The sequence below is a fragment of the Acanthochromis polyacanthus genome, chromosome 18, assembly GCF_021347895.1.
Source record: "Acanthochromis polyacanthus isolate Apoly-LR-REF ecotype Palm Island chromosome 18, KAUST_Apoly_ChrSc, whole genome shotgun sequence".
NCBI classification, from domain to species: Eukaryota; Metazoa; Chordata; class Actinopteri; family Pomacentridae; genus Acanthochromis; species Acanthochromis polyacanthus.
The window spans coordinates 34,755,681-34,773,130 of NC_067130.1; the positions used below are offsets into that span (position 1 = coordinate 34,755,681).

At 42.9% G+C, this 17,450-nt stretch overlaps 3 protein-coding genes across 4 annotated transcripts in view; 2 read left to right on the forward strand and 1 right to left on the reverse strand.

Annotated features, from left to right (window-relative positions):
• The window catches only part of LOC127530897 (uncharacterized), a 199,775-nt gene that overhangs the window by 6,400 nt on the left and 175,925 nt on the right, over positions 1-17,450 (forward strand). The gene's annotated exons all lie outside the window — the stretch shown is intronic.
• ugcg (UDP-glucose ceramide glucosyltransferase) lies at positions 647-15,121 on the forward strand. The gene is made up of 10 exons (XM_022216253.2): positions 647-1,061; positions 2,585-2,729; positions 2,972-3,074; positions 3,182-3,283; positions 3,356-3,468; positions 7,212-7,390; positions 7,467-7,553; positions 7,796-7,903; positions 8,025-8,103; positions 11,763-15,121. Exons 1-10 carry the CDS (start codon positions 964-966, stop codon positions 11,931-11,933), a joined length of 1,185 nt encoding a protein of 394 aa, XP_022071945.1. The 5' UTR covers positions 647-963; the 3' UTR covers positions 11,934-15,121.
• The window catches only part of LOC110966787 (polypyrimidine tract-binding protein 3-like), an 18,222-nt gene continuing 15,959 nt past the window's right edge, over positions 15,188-17,450 (reverse strand). The window contains 1 exon segment of the mRNA XM_022216252.2: positions 15,188-17,450. This exon segment is cut by the window's right edge and continues 1,834 nt beyond it. The gene's annotated coding sequence lies outside the window, so the exon portion shown is untranslated.

Consider the following 17,450-nt stretch of genomic DNA (forward strand, 5'->3'; position numbering starts at 1 on the left):
GATGAGTCAGAAGTTTCCATCACTCAGTTGCTTCATGCATCAAACTGTGAGGAATCAGTGACTCACCTGCAGCTGACCAGCTGTCTGATGTGTTTCCTGTTTGGTTCATTCATTCACCACAATAAAATATCTGTGGACAAATATTCTGTCCTCACATTTATTCAGACTAATCGGTGTTTCATGAGATAAATGACTAAGTGAACACAGTAACTTCAGTATTGAACAGGTAAATCTATCCTATTCATTTTATAGCTGTGAAATCATAATAAATAAAGAATATAAGTTCAAACTGATTGACATTGTAAAATAAAATCAAAAAGTAGTCAGCAAAGGAACCAGAATAAATATTAAAACGGTGGAAAAGTGTAAATGTCTGAAATCTGTGACAATAACAGCAGATATATGTGGAGCAAAGACATTTGAACTGATTAACATTACTTTTTAAAAGCCTTATTTTATGATCATACATTTATTATTAATAAAAACATTATTTACTATTTTAAATTAATTCTTCAGTTTTAATAGAGTTGATCTGTGATTTAAGGAAAAATCTGTAAAACATCAGTAAATAATTTTTTTAAATGTTCCTCTACAAAATAAAAACACCATTTAATTAGCTGCAGAGCTTTTAATTTGAAACGGTGTGGGGCGGTGCTCGGTGCTTCCTCAGTCTCTCCGGTGGTCAGCTGACCGTCGGCCGGTCTGCTGACTGTCAAACCCGAGAGTCGCACCGCGACCCGAACACCCGCACCGCCAGGCCGAGCCCGGTCTCTGAGTGCCCGCCAGCGGAGCTCTCGACCCGGACTGGTTCCTGCAGTCCTCCGCCGTCAGCCGGAGGCCGGATCTTTGACCCAAACAGCCCGAGCTCGTCGCTCCGAGAACCGGACACTCTCTCTGGTCCCGGTCCGAGGCCGCCGGTCCGCTGGTAGATCCTTCCTAGCCCGTGTGACCCCTTGGGCCGCCATGGCCGTGCTGGAGGTCGCCATGCAAGGGCTGGCCGTGTTCGGCTTCATCCTGTTCCTGGTGCTGTGGCTGATGCACTTCATGTCCATCATCTATGTGTGAGTGATGCTAAGCTAACGGCGAGAACCTAGCCGCTCTTTACTGTTTCTCTGCTTCTCCCTGGGTTTGTGTCTCTGACCGATTCCAACGGAAAAGTGAAGCCCGGTTTGTGGCTCCTCCGGGCGGGTTGCTGGACGTGAGGCGGCCGTAGACCTCGGTGTGTGGACGGTTAGCTGTGGGGCGTTTTCCTTGTTAGCCGCTAGCCGGTTAGCTCGGTAAATTCCTCTCCCGCGGGGTCCCGGCAGCTTCTGAGCGCTAATTAGACTCATCAGTGATGTAAATAATCTTAATTAGTGGGTCCTAACGAGGTGAAGCGTTTTATTTGTTGGTATCGATGATTTTTAAGGTTCTAACTCGGTTCTGCGGCTCATTAGCTTCAGTTGCTATATCCTGGTGTTAGACCGGACCTCGTTTAAAAAACAGGAGTTTCAGTTCCGTTCTGTCCGCGGCCTTTTCTTCTCAAACCAGGGAAATATTATTAAGTTCTGCTGCTTCTAGCTCAGTCAGTCTTAAAATTCGGCTTTCAGGAAATTGAGTAAAAACGTCTGAACACCTTGAATTCCAGGGTGTTTACAAACTTTACAGGCTGTAGATCCAGAACAGAACCAGAGGCAGCTGCAGCTTAAAACTGCCGATTTTACAGCGGAGTCTGGTCTATGGAGTGTTGGAGAACTGGTAGTCTGAGGGATGCTCCTCGGTTCCTCCAGCTGAAGGTGGAGACACACACTGAAGAAGCTCACATTCCTTAGTTTATTCCTCAATTATTCGCCTCTCCACCATGACAGAAGAGTTCCAGAAACGGTTCTTATGTAACTCTGAGGGCTTTACCAAGAATATGGGATTTTCAGAGGAGCCTCCAGATCTTTAAAGAACCTGCTGGAGATTGATGGAAGAATTCCTTTAAACCCCGAGGAGACGTGACCAGGCTCAAAAGAAAAGTGGCTGAAGAGTTTCACTGTTTGTAGGAAACTAGATGAAGCAGGTTGTGTTGCTGAAGCTCCACCGGAGTCACTCATGTTCCTCCGTCAGCCCTCCATCAGTGAACTTTGCGTGAAGCTTAATAATTATTTAACTCATTAATTACTTCACTGCTGTCACTCAGTTAGAGCGAATCAGATCAATGGGAGAGAACAGATGACGTTTCTGATTGGTTCAATATTCTGACCGCCACCTGTCTGTCTGTCTGTCTGTCCTCCACCTGTCTGTCTGTCTGTCTGTCTGTCTGTCTCTGTCCTCCACCTGTCTGTCTGCCTGTCTGTCTGTCTGTCTGCCTGTCTATCTGTCCTCCACCTGTCTGTCTGTCTGTCTGTCTGTCTGTCTGTCTGTCTGTCTGTCTGTCTCTGTCCTCCACCTGTCTGTCTGATCGCCGTCTGCCTGTCTGCCTGTCTGTCTGTCTGCCTGTCTCTGTCCTCCACCTGTCTGTCTGTCTGCCTGTCTCTGTCCTTCACCTGTCTGTCTGTCTGCCTGTCTCTGTCCTTCACCTGTCTGTCTGATCGCCACCTATCTGTCTTTCTGTCTCCAGGCGTCTCCATCTCCACAGGAAGAGATCAGAGGTGAAGCAGCCGTTTGTGCAGCTGGTTGGAGTTTCTCTGCTGAAGCCTCTGAAGGGCGTTGACCCGAACCTCATCTCCAACCTGGAGACGTTTTTTACCCTGGACTACCCCAAGGTGAGGACAACTGCCCCAGCCCAGTCTGGAGATGTTCCAGTTTCCCCATTCAGGTCCAGGAAGAAGTGATGTAGATGAAATAAATGTGACAAAATGTCCTGAAATATAAAAAGTTTAACATGAAGAGTTCAGTGAGAATCCAACTGCAGTAAACAGGTGCCCAGCTACCACCTAACTGCCCCATCAGGCTGCCCTCTGCCCACCCCATGTGTTGCCCCTCTAACTGCCCCTGTGTGTTGCAGTACGAGATCCTGCTGTGCGTTCAGGACCAGGACGATCCGGCTGTTGACGTCTGTAAGAAGCTGTTGGGAAAATACCCCAATGTTGACGCTCGACTATTCATCGGTGAGGAAACGTTGTTGTTGTTTACTGGTTGTTGACCTGTATTCATCCAGGAACATGTGTGATGAATAACCAGCTAACATTAGCACGTGCTCCTCTGTGGTTCTCAGGGGGCAAGAAAGTTGGAATCAACCCCAAGATCAACAACCTGATGCCAGGCTACGAGGCGGCCAAGTACGGCCTGGTGTGGATCTGCGACAGCGGCATCAGAGGTGAGCACCCCACCAGGATTCACGCCGTCATCGCCACGGCACACACGCTAACGCTAATTCTCTGTATGGCAGTGAAGCCGGACACTCTGACAGATCTGACCAATCAGATGACGGAGAAGGTGGGGTTGGTCCATGGGTTGCCGTACGTCGCTGACCGCCAAGGGTTCGCCGCCACTCTGGAGCAGGTGAGACTGAAGGGCACTAAACACCAGACCAACGGCACTGACGGTGAGGGAACGGTGGTGATATCTTTGGTCTGGGCTCTAAATCGGTGGTCCTATGTCTCACTGAGAGACGGGTTCAAGGACAGCCATTGCCATGGTGACCAAAGACAAGTTGCCATAAAATTTTGGGCGATCATCCGTGTGATGCTGCTAACTAAGTAACCAATAGAAACACAGGATGAAATGACGCATTGATCAGCTCCAGACTGATGTCATTTCATCCTGCGTTTCTATTGGTCAGTTAGTTGTCGTAGATCACTAAACCTAGATGGATGATTTATGGCGACAAAACGCATTACAAATCTGTGGTATATAGACAGAGAAGACAGCCTGATAGAGTTGTGGCAGCAGAGGCCTTTTAGATGCGTCCTCCAGCTCGGACCACAAGCAGACAGAAAAGGACGAAGCATGGAAGGATGTAGCTCCCAGGTAAGTGAGCTAACATTAGCGTTGGGGATTTCTCTCCAAACACATAACTGTCAGCAGGGCAAGGGCTCCATTCATGTTTGGCTAGTTTCCCTGTGATTGTAGGGTTCATGTTTGGCTAGTTTCCCTGTGATTGTAGGGTTCATGTCTGGATAGTTTCCCTGTGATTGTAGGGTTCATGTTTGGCTAGTTTACCTGTGATTGTAGGGTTCATGTCTGGCTAGTTTCCCTGTGATTGTAGGGTTCATGTCTGGATAGTTTCCCTGTGATTGTAGGGTTCATGTTTGGCTAGTTTACCTGTGATTGTAGGGTTCATGTCTGGCTAGTTTCCCTGTGATTGTAGGGTTCATGTCTGGATAGTTTCCCTGTGATTGTAGGGCTCATGTTTGGCTAGTTTCCCTGTGATTGTAGGGCTCATGTGTGGCTAGTTTCCCTGTGATTGTAGGGCTCATGTGTGGCTAGTTTCCCTGTGATTGTAGGGTTCATGTGTGGCTAGTTTCCCTGTGATTGTAGGGTTCATGTGTGGCTAGTTTCACTGTGATTGTAGGGTTCATGTTTGGCTAGTTTCCCTGTGATTGTAGGGTTCATGTTTGGCTAGTTTCCCTGTGATTGTAGGGCTCATGTCTGGATAGTTTCCCTGTGATTGTACAACCCGGTCTCACGGGGATTCGTGAAACTGTCACGTAAGTTTTAGTTTCGGTTTCGTGCGCACCAACACGATTTCGTCATGTTTTTCGTGCCGCTCACCACGAAATGTTTTTCGCTGTGGTAATCACATCTGAAAGTGGTTTATACTGGCGGATTCATGACGATCTAAGCTGTCCATCGGCGTATACTGCTTGTGTGATTGTGTTTGCGGCCGCCGGCCGCCGGACATTCTTGAAATTCCTATGCAAATTGGTAAGTGTACCACCGGCTTATGGTTAGGGTTATGGTTAGGGTTATGTTTAGGGACGATGTCATGCAAAATATAGCGTTGGATTCGCCACGGTTTTACATTAAAAATATAATATACACATTCTTTTGAAATACGTTCTGAGTGGCACGAAAAGTCCGCCGTTTAAAATACATTGGTGCGCATTTCGTGGTGAGCGGCACGAAAAACATGACGAAATCGTGTTGGTGCGCACGAAACCGAAACAAAAATTTACGTGACAGTTTCACGAATCCTCGTGAGATCGGGCTGGATTGTAGGGTTCATGTTTGTCTAGTTTCCCTGTGATTGTAGGGTTCATGTCTGGATAGTTTCCCTGTGATTGTAGGGTTCGTGTTTGGCTAGTTTCCCTGTGATTGTAGGGTTCATGTCTGGCTAGTTTCCCTGTGATTGTAGGGTTCATGTTTGGCTAGTTTCCCTGTGATTGTAGGGCTCACGTCTGGATAGTTCCCCTGTGATTGTCGGGTCGGGCTCATGTGTGGCTAGTTTCCCTGTGATTGTAGGGCTCATGTTTGGCTAGTTTCCCTGTGATTGTAGGGCTCATGTTTGGCTAGTTTCCCTGTGATTGTGGGGCTCATGTTTGGCTAGTTTCCCTGTGATTGTAGGGTTCATGTCTGGCTAGTTTCCCTGTGATTGTAGGGTTCATGTCTGGATAGTTTCCCTGTGATTGTAGGGCTCATGTTTGGCTAGTTTCCCTGTGATTGTAGGGTTCATGTCTGGCTAGTTTCCCTGTGATTGTAGGGTTCATGTCTGGATAGTTTCCCTGTGATTGTAGGGCTCATGTGTGGCTAGTTTCCCTGTGATTGTAGGGCTCATGTTTGGCTAGTTTCCCTGTGATTGTAGGGTTCATGTTTGACTTGTTCCCCTGTGATTGTAGGGTTCTTGTCTGGCTAGTTTCCCTGTGATTGTAGGGTTCATGTTTGGCTAGTTTCCCTGTGATTGTAGGGTTCATGTTTGACTTGTTCCCCTGTGATTGTAGGGTTCTTGTCTGGCTAGTTTCCCTGTGATTGTAGGGCTCATGTTTGGCTAGTTTCCCTGTGATTGTAGGGTTCATGTTTGACTTGTTCCCCTGTGATTGTAGGGTTCTTGTCTGGCTAGTTTCCCTGTGATTGTAGGGTTCATGTTTGGCTAGTTTCCCTGTGATTGTAGGGTTCATGTTTGGCTAGTTTCCCTGTGATTGTAGGGTTCATGTCTGGCTAGTTTCCCTGTGATTGTAGGGTTCATGTGATTGTTGGTGCTCCGTTTATGCTTTGATTGTTATGGTTCACGTTTATTGAGCGCTCACGTCGACTCACGTATATCGCAGGCTGAGATTTGTTTTCATTGTCTGCAAAGAGCAAACTTCACGTCGTGCCAAAGATTATTAGATTCATGTCATACAGCAGAGCAATCTGGGAACTGTTGAAACCCCTCAGTGTGTAGAGGCCTTACAGCTTGTTTTATGCTTGACGTGTCAGCGAGGTTGAAGCCACGCCCCCTCACACGGCCTTTCCACTGTGGAAACTTGGTGACTTCCTCACTAAATCTGCCAACTTTCCACATCGTCCTGGTGACTTTTTTTTTGTCAAAAGTGACTAGCGAATAATGTAGCGAGTTTTTCTGGTGTGATAGAGACTCTGACATGAAAGCTTGTTTCGTTCTTCACGTACTGTCCTCAACCAGCAGCAGGTGGCGCTGTGAGCTCCAGTACTGGTCTGATCAGAGACTGCAGATTCCCTCCTGGTTTACAGAGCAGGATGTAAATGAAAACATTTCTCCACTGACTCTCAGCCTTGAGTTGTGAACATATTTTGGGTGTTTTTTTTACTAGTTCTTTGTCTCTCCTACTACGTCCATTACAGTTGCATGCAAATGGAAAAACATGTAAATTAGGTAGATGACATCATATAGCATGTGTTAGGACAGCCAATAGCGACTTTCCTTACTGAGGAGTTGGCACCACTGGGCCAACTGGTTTCCGTGTCGTCCATTCCAAATGTTTCTACCAGCGCAGCTGTAGACACATAGACAACATGGAGGAAGACCAGGAGCTCCTGGCAGCAGAAGAACAGAAATCCTGATGTTTATAGGATTCATCTCACAGATCACCATGGTAACCGGGTTATCAACGGTGCATGGTGTGAAATTAAACCAAATATTGGGTAAAATCTCATGTAGTAAGTGGTGTAAAGGATGAATAACTTCCTGTACTCTGGTTTAGTACCGTGGTGGATGTGTATTTAGATACGCTGCACCCTGCAGGTTGGGAGCAGACCCAGGAAAGCATAGCCCAGGCTAACAGCATGCTAACTGCTGACCGCCTCAGTGAGTACAGATGGATATGCTAATGCTAGCCTGTCTCCAGGTGTACTTCGGGACGTCCCACCCTCGCTCCTACATCTCGGCTAACGTGACGGGGATAAAGTGCGTGACGGGGATGTCGTGTCTGATGAGGAAGGACGTGTTGGATCAGGCCGGTGGATTGGTGGCCTTCGCCCAGTACATCGCCGAGGATTACTTCATGGCTAAAGCTATCGCTGACAGGTTAGCATGTTAGCGTTAGCGTGTGGCTCAAGTTGTTTTGAAACGCTCCCTTCATCTTTAGCATTTCTCTCTTCAGAGGGTGGAAGTTCTCCATGGCAACACAGGTGGCGCTGCAGAACTCTGGGTCGTACTCGATTGGCCAGTTCCAGTCCCGCATGATCAGGTGATCTCAGAACTCAGCGCCTGATTGGCTGTTTATGTTGCTGTTTAAAGTTTCCTCCAGCAGCTGATGTGTAGTAATCTGAATCTGCTTTAAACGTTCTGATTGGCTGTGTCTACGGGACCGATTTTATTATTCCACTAAAGTAAAACCAGAAACATTTCATAGTTCAGCTAGAAGCAGCTGATCAGCTGATCAATCAGTTTATTGATCAGCTGCAGCTGGTAATAGTTTTTGTTGTCCAGGTGGACCAAGCTGAGGATCAACATGCTTCCTGGGACCGTCCTGGAGCCCGTCTCTGAGTGCTTCCTGGCCAGCCTCATCATTGGCTGGGCCGCTCACTACGTCTTCAGGTAGGGGGCGGGGCTTCACCTCAACCTCACCAGGTTGCTGTTACATCACAACATTCAGCAGAAACTATTAATCCTCCAACTGAAAACAACGGCTCTGTGTTTGTTTATTGTTGTGTTTCAGGTGGGACATGATGGTGTTCTTCATGTGTCACTGTCTGGCCTGGTTTCTGTTCGACTACGTCCAGCTGACTGGAGTTCAGGTTTCCTCCTTTAATCTTGTTTCTCAGAATATTTTCCAGGATTTGAAGTTTGTTGAAATTAGAAAAGAAGAATTAATTAAAAATTGTACGAGTTTAAAAGTTATCCTAAAATTACAACAAAAAGTTAAATGTTTAAAAAAAGAACTAGATAATCATTAAAGAAGGAAAAGTGTGAAATTCTAACAGTTTCTCTCTGTTTTAGTTTTTTCTAAAGTCAAATTGAATTCAAACATTTTCAGAATAATAAATAACAAAATATTAAAATCAATGAACACAAAAGTAAAACAGAAAAGAGTTTTGTTCTGAGAGTGATTTTATCTTTTATTTCTTACAACTTAGGCTTTGTTAAAAACAAATAAATGTAAAGAATTTAATGAAAATTAAAAATAAAAGCACTAGAGTATGCAGTCTGCAGTAATAACCCTGATGCATAAGAAAGGCAAAAATCGTCAACAGTGTGGAAGTTATCGTCCAGTGTCTCTAAATGTAGATGCCAAAATACTAGCCATGAGGCTGGAGGTGTTTCTACCCAGCCTGATTCATCCGGATCAGGTTGGCTTTATTAGGGGTAGGTCTTCAGCAGATAACGTACGTAGGCTACTACATTTAATATGGCAGCAACAAACTGCCCTGAATTCATAGTAGGGCTGGACCCGAATATCCCGAATGTCCGAATATTCGTTCGCTACAGCACTATCCGGATATTAATTTTGGTATCCAAATATTCGCCCCCCCCTCCTCCCGCCGTCGGACGTCACCGGGTGGAAAGAATATTCAGCGTTACTGTCTTCCCTCCGCCTTCGGCCCAGATCAGCTCATCTCGTCGTGTGATCACATAAACATATACACATATGTCGATGTGATCACCCCTCCTCCCCCCAGACAAAAATATTCGAAGCTCGTCTCTTCCCTGCGCCTTCGGCCCATTTCGGCTCATCCCGCCGTGTTCTTCGGCTCATCTCGGCTCCTCCATTCTGTTTCTTACCTCCACCTGAATGTCCGGGTGGCTGCCGAGTCTGAAGTCACGCTTCGTTGCATAAACACAAGACAAGATGCTGAAGACCTCCTCTGTTTGGGAATTCTTCAGTTTAAAGACTAAACGGGGGCAAAATGTGGACCCAGGAGACCACATGAACGGATCCAAATATTCGCCGCCCCCCCGGGCGGATGTAAAATTCGGATATTCGTCTTTAATAGGGCCTGAATATTCGGAGGCCAGAAACCACTATTCGGGCCAGCCCTAATTCATAGTGGCTTTCTCTTTAGATGCAGAAAGCTTTTGACCGAGTTGAGTGGACTTTTTGTTTAGAACTCTATACAGGTTTGGATTAGGCCTCCCTTTATAAACTTGGTTAGACTTTTATACTGTAACCCTGAGGCCTCAGTACTGACTAACGGGAACATGTCCTCTGGTTTCCCCCACACCGGGGTACAAGGCAGGGCTGTCCCCTCAGTCCTTTACTCTTTGCGTTGGCGTTGGAACCGATAGCGGCTGCCATTAGGAACAGCTCCACTATAAGGGTGTGTTAGCTGGTAAGATGGAACACACACTATTTTTGATATTTTGTTGGTGACCACAAACCCCGAAACGGCTTTTCCTCAAATTCTAACTTTAATTGATTCCTTCTCTTTGATTTCAGGTTACAAATAAATTGGGGAAAATCTGAGGCCATGCCTCTGTTAAAAATATGCCCACTGAGTATTAGACAGAACTGGCAGTTTAACGGGCTCCCTTCAGGTTTAGTGTACTGAGGATTAAACTCACACCAGGCTTAAAGGATATAATGACAGAAAACGTGCTCCCCCTGCTGCTGAAAACTGAGAACACATTACAGAACTGGGCTAAGTGAGGTCTGTCCTTTTGGGTAGGATAAATCTCCTGAAAATGATAATTATTCCTCAAATTAACTATATTTTACATTTAGTACCCATAAACCTCCCTCCCCCTCTACTTAAAACATTCAATGCTGCAGTTCATTTGTTCTTATGGGATGGTAAAAGGCCCGTTTAAATAGAATTAAGATGAGGGCTGCGATTGCAGACGGAGGTCTTCTACCCACTGTGGATTGGTATCATTTAGCCTTTTCTCTTAACCAGCTTACCACAGTAGATGGTGCAGAGAACCAAGCTCCAGGCTGGGTTTTGGTTGAAAAGGACCTTCCAGAGCCGTCCCATTGCAGGCTTTTATGTCAGACTGGAGGTGAAATCCCTTACAGAAATCCACTGTTCTCATTTGTTAGAGAAACTTGGCAAAGGGCTCATGGTATTAGTGTCCTTCACCCTTTCTTTACTGAACAATCACCTCTTTGGCATAATAAACAGTTAAAGGTAGGGAAAAACTCCTGGGTTATGGCAGGGATTATCGATGTTGGAGATGTTTTTAGAACGACAACTTAATGTCCTTTCAGCAGCTGGAAACTAAATATAAACTTCCTAAACAAGATTATTGGAAATATTTGCAGTTAAGAAGTTGTTTATTGCAACAAAAACAAAAATATCCCCTGCCTTTACAATCTGAGCTACAAAGGCTAGTGCAGGGTAATCGGGGGGCTAAAGGTGGGGCATCTACATTTTATAGCTTTATGAGAAACTCTAACGCTCCTAAACTAGCAGCTCTTAAGAGAGCATGGGAGAGAGATTTAGGGAGTGAGATGTTATGGAGAAGTGGGAGGAAATTACTCAGTCCTGGTATAAGATATCAAGAGAGACACAGACTGGATTAGTCAAATATAAAATTATACACAGAATGTATTGGACCCCCAGTAAGATGGCAGGTTAAAGCTCTGTGATTCAGAGTGGTGCTGGAGATGTGAGAAGTTTGAGGGAACACTTTTACACAGGCTATATGAGTATGAAATGACACAGAACCTTTGGAAAAAGATCATTTTATTTGTTAACAAAGTACTTGAGATTGATGTAGACCAGAGCCCAGCCTTGTGCATTCTGGGTTTGATGACAGATGGAATGGGGATGTCCTACCAACAGATAATATGGTGTAAGACGGCCCTCACAGTAGGGTGCAGGATTGTTCTGAGACACTGGAAATCCAAAAATGTCATCACATTTAATGAATGGCTGGAGGAAATGACTAAAACAGCCAACTATGAATGGTTGACCTTCAGGTTGAATAACTGAGAGGTGTTTCTGAAATGATGGGGTCCCTGTTTGAACTACTTGGAGACATGTGATGGGAGAAACATGGCAGACTGATTTTAAGGTGAATAACGAATTATTTTAAGGAAATAAGGAATTAATTGTGAAGTAAAATAAAATGGGATGGGGACTGTGAGAGTAAATGATTTGGAAAATCTAGACCCTGGACATGAGGTATATATGTATTCTGTATATTATTATTATTTCTGTCCTCCCCCTTTTTTACGGTTATGATTATTATTATTATTCATTCAGTTTATTTTATTATCTTTTTATTGTGGAATTTTATTTTGTTATAAGGGAATAGTTTTGAAGTCCAATTAATGTTTGTTCTACTGTTCTATTGTTATGTTCTAAAAAATGAATTACAAAAAACAAACTCCATAAAGTAAAATATTTAAATATTTTCATCTGATAAATATGACTATAGACCACGACAGAATGAGAAGTGATTGTTGATCGGTTATGTCATGAGATGATGATGTCATGGCGTGATGTCATCACAGGGCGGCCCGCTGTGCTTCTCCAAGCTGGACTTCGCCGTGGCCTGGTTCATTCGGGAGTCGATGGCGGTTCAGATCTTCCTGTCGGCTCTGTGGGACCCAACGATCAGCTGGAGAACCGGACGGTACCGGCTGCGCTGCGGAGGAACCGCCGAGGAGATCCTGGACGTCTAGTTATCGTGACAACAGGCCTCTCCTCATCCACAGAGAGAGGCGGAGTCAGAGACTGATGTTTGTTTTATATGAGACGATACTGACGTAAGTGTGTGTGTGTGTGTGTGTGTGTGTGTAAGAGTGTGTTTTTAACTATTTATGTTTCTTTTGGTGCTAAAAATAAATGACGACAGAACAACCAATGAGAGAGCAGGAGGGAAGACAGGAAAAAAAAACAAAAAAACCCAGAGTGTCGCATCGCACTGAATTATCTGATCTTTGATCAGGAAGAAAGTCAGCCAATAAGGAGGGAGGAGAAGCACAACTCTCCCACCTGGTTGGCTGATTAAAACTTTTTTGGCTTCGTGTTTCTTAGAGTTTTGTTTGGAAGCAAACCAGAGATGAACCAGCCGATGTTTTTTCTGAACCAAACCAGAACATTTCAACCTCCTTTAGCTCCACCCACGTCCCACCTGCACCTGCCACTCCCGTCGTCTTGTGTAAATATGTAAATGATGAGCCAGAAGGCGGTTCCTCCCTAGCTCGTGTTTGTTGTTTGCCAACATCATAATTAGGTAATGTGTGACATGAGCTGGCATTAGCTAAAGCTACCTAATATTTGTCGTTAGCTAGTTTAGGCTTACAACAAACATTAGGTAGATAAACAATAGCTAAATCTAATGTCGTGTGCCAGCTAGCTGAAACTAATGCTTGCTAATGTCAAATGCTAACTAACTAAATCTAATGTTTACTCATGTAGAAATCAAATTTCTACTCAAAACCAAGCTAACGCTAAGTGATTACAAACATTAGCCAACATTAGCCTAAACTAGCTAACAACAAACATTAAGTAGCTTTAGCTAACGTTAGCTCATGTCACACGTTAGCTAATTTAAGATAATGTTGGCCAATGACAAATGCTAGCTAACCGAAACTAATGTTTGCTAGTATCAAATGCTAGCTAGGTAAAGCTAATGTTTTCTCACGTGGAAACCAAGCTAACGTTTACTGATTGCTATCGTTAAGTGATTACAAATGTTAGCCAACATTAGGAAGATGAGGTAGCTTGAGCTAATTCTTGCTCATGTCACATGTTAGCTAATTTCAGATACTGTTAGCTAATAACAATAGTCTTTTTCACCTCCCAGAGAGAAGTCCAGCTGGTTTCTACATGAGCTAACATTGGTTCAAGCTAGCCAGCATTTGATACAATCAAACATTAGCTTTTGCTAGCATTTGTTATTAGACCACAGGAACTAACATTAGCAAAAGCCACTTAGTGTTTGTTGTTAGCCCACATTCTCCAGGTGTCTCCAGGTGATTTTAGCTCTGCCCGCATTTCCTCTGTGCCGTCGTCTCTTCTTCTGTAGTGGTTGAATGGACTGACTGGAGCACCAGCGCCCCCTGCTGATGGACACAAACTCATTCATGTTGGCTGGTCTTTAATTTGGAGCCAAAGCATGAAAACTGTTTTCTTTAAATAAACAGCACCAGAAAAACCAGCGGTCTCAAACCAGAACGTGATAATCAGAAACATATTATTTAGTAAAGCATTTTCTTGTGACATAACGTTCTAAAAGGACAAAATGATGAATTAATGTCAGAAGATTTAACGTGGAAATTAATAATTAAATCTCTGTTAGCGTGTTAGCTTAGCATTTAGCTCTACACAGCTAACTCAGGTCAAATCCAGTTGATTTTTCAAAGTAAAACATTTGTTGTGAAATTAAAATTCTCTACTGCTTGCTTCCGTCGTTTCTGCCAAGAGAAAAAATAAAACTACGAATAATTTTTTGTTGACTTTGCCAAAAAAGGAGCAAAAACAGTCTGCAGCCGTTTGATTGGATGATTTATTGAAATAAAGAGCATTTAGAATGACCTGGAGAAAATTTTACTAGTTCTGCATGTCAGCAGTCGATGGCAAGTTGAGTTGAGCCACTTTGAGGTTGAAAACAGTGGAGACAGTTGTTTTTTTTTCGTCGCCTAGTCTCATTGTTGGATTGTTTCGGAGTGAATGGAGACAGGACGGCAGCTTGAACTACAAAATCATCCCAACTATAAAAACATTAGTGTTGCAGAGAACTGCCATCTTTGTAGTTCCCAAACGGGTTGGCTGTTTTCAAAAGAACAAACAGAAATCAGAGGATTTTAAATGTCAGCAGGATCAAAAACCATCTGCACATTTATTCTTCATTCGTTTGAAAAAATTAAAGCTACCTAATATTTGTTAGCTAGTTTTGGCTAATGTCAGCTAATGTTTATAATAACGTTAGCTTGGTTTTCAATAGAAACCAACCAAAAAGAACCTCCCAGAGACAAGTCCAGCTGGTTTCTATATGAGTAAACAGCTAGCTAGTAGTTGACATGAGTAAACATTAGCTTTAGCTGGCTAGCATATGACATTAGCAAACATTAGTTTCACCTATCTGGCATTTGTTATTTGCCAGCATTATCTTAAATTATCTAATGTGTGACATGAGCTAACATTAGCTAAACTACCTAATGTTTGTTGTTAGCTAGTTTAGGCTGATGTTGGCTAATGTTTGTAGCCAGTTAAGGTTAGCTTGGTTTTCAGTATAAACCAGCTAGACTTCTCTCTGGGAGGTTCTTGAAAAAGAACCTCCCAGAGAGAAGCTAACGCTAACAGTTAATGTTAGCGTTAGCTACTTAATGCTTGCTATTAGCTAACAAAGTCAGTAAAGTCGCCACAGAAAACAAAGAAAGGAAACAAAACCGGCCGATGAATCTTTGTTGATAAAAATGTTTTTTTAGTGAATCCAGTATTCTGATGCAAAACGGTCGAAACATTTCACCCGACGTCAAACACGGGACCAAAAAACAAGTCTGAACACTGTGTGTGTGTGTGTGTGTGTGTGTGTGTGTGTGTGTGTGTGTGTGTGTGTGTGTGTGTGTGTGTGTGTGTGTGTGTGTGTGTGTGTGTGTGTGTGTGTCCGTGTCCGTGTCCGATCACGTTTCATAAAGCTGTTCTGCTTCACTGTTAGCTGTTAGCGTAGCCACTTGGGGTTTGGTTGATGACATCAGCCGTTATGTCGGACGAGCCCCCCATCGTCGTCGTCCAGTCAGATTAGTAGGATTCTTATTTGTTGTTTTTTTAATGAAATGATCGGCTGGAGTCTGCAAACCAACCAGTCACAGTTGAGGATTGTGTCAATACAGGAACAATAAAGTTTTATCCTTTCAATGCTGAACTTTGATGTGTGGGAGTGGTCTGTTTGGAAAGAGTGGTCAGGGTTTTCAGAAATGAAGAGCAGTGATTGGTTGTCAGATTTCTTTATTTATTCAGTGATTCATGCTACAACTTCCTGTCACACTTTCAGAATAAATAAAAACTCAACTAACTTTATTTGTTTTCGAGTTGAGCCCTCCCCCCCTTTCCCACAATGCACCACGACTACTTTACATTGGCTAAATACATTCAGGTAGAAAACAGTTTGAAAAAAGATTTGTCAGTTTAATGCAGTTAAATGAAAATAAAATCAGTTTCAGTAATAAATTCAGATAGGCAAACATTAGCTTCAGCTAGATAGCATTAGCTAAAGCTGCTTAATGTCTGTTATGAGCAAGTTTAGGCTAATGTTGGCTAATAACAATAAGGAAGAAACTCCCAAGGAGAAGTCCAGCTGGTTTTTCCATGAGTTAACATTAGTTTTAGCTAGCTAGTATATGACAATAGCAAACATTACTTTTGGCGAGCTAACATTTGATATTATGAAACATTAACTTTAGCTAATGTTTAGCTACATAATGTTTGTTGTAAGCCTAAACTAGCAAAAAACAAACATTAGGTAGCTTCAGCTAATGCTAGCTCCAATTTAAGATAATGTTGGCAAATAAACATTAGTTAGCTTCTTGAAAAAGAACCTCCCACAGAGAAGTCAGCATTTGTTACTAGCCAACCTTATCTTAAATCAGCTAATGTGTGATATGAGCTAACATTAGCAAAAGCTACCTAATGTTAGTCGTTAGCTAGTTTAGGCTAATGTTGGATAATAACAATAAGGTCTTTTTCAACAACCTCCCAGAGAGAAGTTCAGCTGGTTTCTACATAAGCTGACATTGGTAAAAGCTACCTAATGTTTGTTGTTAGCCCACATTAGCCTAAATTAGCTAATATTTGTAATCAGTTAACATTAGCTCCTATGATCTCCACAACCTGGACGACTGACGATCTGTACAGATGTGTTTGAGAAAGAATTCAGCAGAATAAGATGACTGAAAATGTTTTCATGTCTTCATGTGACGAGAAGCAACACGGGTTTCACACGCTAACATTACCTGGTAACACAAACACAGTTTAAACTAATATTTGACCTTTTTGTGATGAGATCAGCCAGTGGTTTAATGCAGAGTGGCTTCTGTCACGTATGATGTGAACATGTACAGCTTCCAGACTGGATCAGTTAGATATATTTAGTCCAGAAGAACGTTTCACATGTTGGATTCTGATCTAAACGTTGAACATCTTTCACACAACGTTAAGATGTTTTCTTCATGTTTTACTGAATATTTCTCAGTTTTTAACCAATCACTTCTTTTGTATGTTTTCAGGACATTTATTTTCATCATTTAATTTGTTTTTGTTATATTTATATAGACAGGTTTTTAACCAATTTTCTCTTCTTGTTTGGCAACAGAAGCCGGACATGAATCTGGAGTCGTTGGACTATTAAAAATAGAAGCTTTCGAACTAGCTTAACCAGGACTTAGTAGCTTCAGCTAGCTAGCATTTATTAACCAACACTATCTTAATTTAGATAATGTCTGATATGAGGTCACATTAGCCTAAACTAGCTAACAACAAACGTTAGGGAGCTTCAGCTAATGTTAGCTCATGTCACACATTAGCTAACTTAAAAAAGTGTTGGCAAACAACAAATAGTCATTTTTTTTAAACCTCCCAGAGAGAAGTCCAGCTGATTTCAACTAAAAACCAAGCTAACGTCAGCTAATTTAGGATAATGTTGGCTAACAACAAACATTAGGTAGCTTTAGCTAACGTTACCTCATGTAGAAACCAGCGGGACTGTTCACTGGGAGGTTTTTGAAAAAGTCCTTATCATTATTTGCCAACATTGGCCTAAACTAGCAAGCAACAAACACTATGTAGCTTTAGCTCATGTCACACATCAGCTAAATGAAGATAATGCTGGTAAATGACAAATGCTAGCTAGCTGTTGTTTGCCAATGTCAAATGCTAGCTAGCTAAAGCTAATGTAGAAACCAGATGGACTTAGTCAGAATTCCAGTCGGTTCTAAGGAAAACCAAGCTATTAGCCAACATCAGCTTAAACTAGCTAACAATAAACATTAGGTAGCTTTAGTTAATGTTTGCACATGTAGAAACCAACTGGACTCCAGAAGTCCAGCTGATTTCTACAAGAGCGAACATTAGCTTTAGCCAGCTAGCATTTATTTGCCAACATTAGCTTCAGTTAGGTAATGTGTGATATAAGCTAATGTTAACTGAAGTGTAGTCAGTTAATGTTAGCTTGGTTTTCAGTAGAAACCAACTGGACT